The following is a 1,496-nucleotide window of genomic DNA, read 5'->3' on the forward strand; positions in this document are numbered from 1 at the left end:
CTGCCCACCGTGAACATGAGGGAAGTGGCAATTTCTCAAGTAAGTAGTCAATCCCAATCCCCAGGAGAGCCCCAAGTATCAGGACAGAGGCGCTGGGCTATATGCTGCCCAGCCTGGAGCCAGGTCACAGCACACCAGGGCAGCAGTTTGGGATGTGTAAGGTGGCAGACTGCTGCCTCTTGCTCCAAGGGACCCCCCCCCAAGACTTACAAATGCATCATGAAATCCTCAGTGCCTCCAGCTACAAAATGGAGAAACCACCTGTTTCTCTTTACCTTTACAAAGTTCTTTGAAACTCATAGGGGGGGAGGGGGAGAAGGGGGAGAAACAACCCTTGGAAAAAAAAACAAAAAAAAAAAACGGCTAAGTGAAGTCACACAAAGAAAAACTACTAGGCAAAGGGCGACAAGGTTCTTTGGGTAAATCCGATATCTTTTATTAGACCAACTCAAATAGTTGGAAAAAATTCTTCTTAGCAATCTTTCGGGTACAAACACCCTTCATCAGGCTGAAGAAGGATCTGGAGTTGGTGTATGCTCTTCCTACATCCCACTAGGCAAACAGCACATTTACCAGCACCCACCAGGGGTCTTTTACCCCATTTCCACCAGCATCCTGGCGAGCTCCAGAAGTGCTGGGATGCTCCAGGACATCATTGGTCCCCTTCCCAGGGCCATGTGAACCCTTTAGCAGGCCTTCAGCAAACCAACTTGTGCACCCCAACTTGGCTGTCACTCAACAATCATAATGTGTAAGACACCCACAACCAGGCCACTTCTTCACTTAGTGGCCTAGGCATGTGCCTGGCTTGCCTGTGCATTAACCCAGCCCCTACCCCTGGCAGCAAGGGCAGGGAGGGGATGGGAGAGGGCTTCTCCCCTGCCCCCCAAGGGGGATGTAGCCCCCAGCTCTGTTGGGACTCACCCAGCTGCTCCTGGCTGAGCCCATTGGGGCCACTGTAGTTATCCACCAGCATGTTGGTCTCTTCCTTGTGCAGGGCAGCATCACCCTCGCCGGGGCAGCGCTGCAGCTTGGCACGGGGCGGTGGTGGGGCAGAGCCGTGCGCATGGCCGTGGCCGTGACTGTGTCCGTGACCATGCTGGTGGAAGAGGCAGAGCCCCAGCAGGTTGATGATCAGCCCCGCCACACCGGCCACCAGCACGACGAGCGGCTGCTGGATCTCGTGTGGCTCGGTGAAGCGCTCGATGGCCTCAAGCAGGATGGTGAAGCAGAGCGCCGTGAGGAAGACGGCGTTGACCAGTGCTCCCATCACCTCGGCGCGCACCCAGCCGAACGTGTTCTTCTTGGTGGCGCGGGTGCGCTGCGCGAAGCGCACGGCCACCAGCGCCACCACCAGCGCCATCACGTCCGACAGCATGTGGAAGGAATCGGACAGCATGGCCAGCGACGCCGTCAGCCGGCTCACCACCACCTCCATCACGAAGAACACGAACGTCAGCGCCAGCATGCACAGCAACCGCGCCCGCCGGCACCGC

General features: G+C 57.2%; 1 protein-coding gene across 1 annotated transcript in view; it reads right to left on the reverse strand.

Moving 5' to 3' along the window:
* Positions 1–1,492, reverse strand: part of SLC30A1 (solute carrier family 30 member 1) — a gene marked incomplete at its 5' end in the record, with an annotated part of 12,429 nt that extends 10,937 nt beyond the window's left edge. Inside the window, one exon of the mRNA XM_019515901.1 lies at positions 925–1,492. Within this exon, the coding sequence (XP_019371446.1) occupies positions 925–1,492 (568 nt within the window). The remainder of the gene's footprint in view (positions 1–924) is intronic.
* Between the last annotated feature and the right edge of the window lie 4 nt (positions 1,493–1,496).

The sequence above is a fragment of the Gavialis gangeticus genome, unplaced genomic scaffold, assembly GCF_001723915.1.
Source record: "Gavialis gangeticus isolate Ggan-Ray unplaced genomic scaffold, GavGan_comp1, whole genome shotgun sequence".
In the NCBI taxonomy this organism is placed as follows: Eukaryota; Metazoa; Chordata; order Crocodylia; family Gavialidae; genus Gavialis; species Gavialis gangeticus.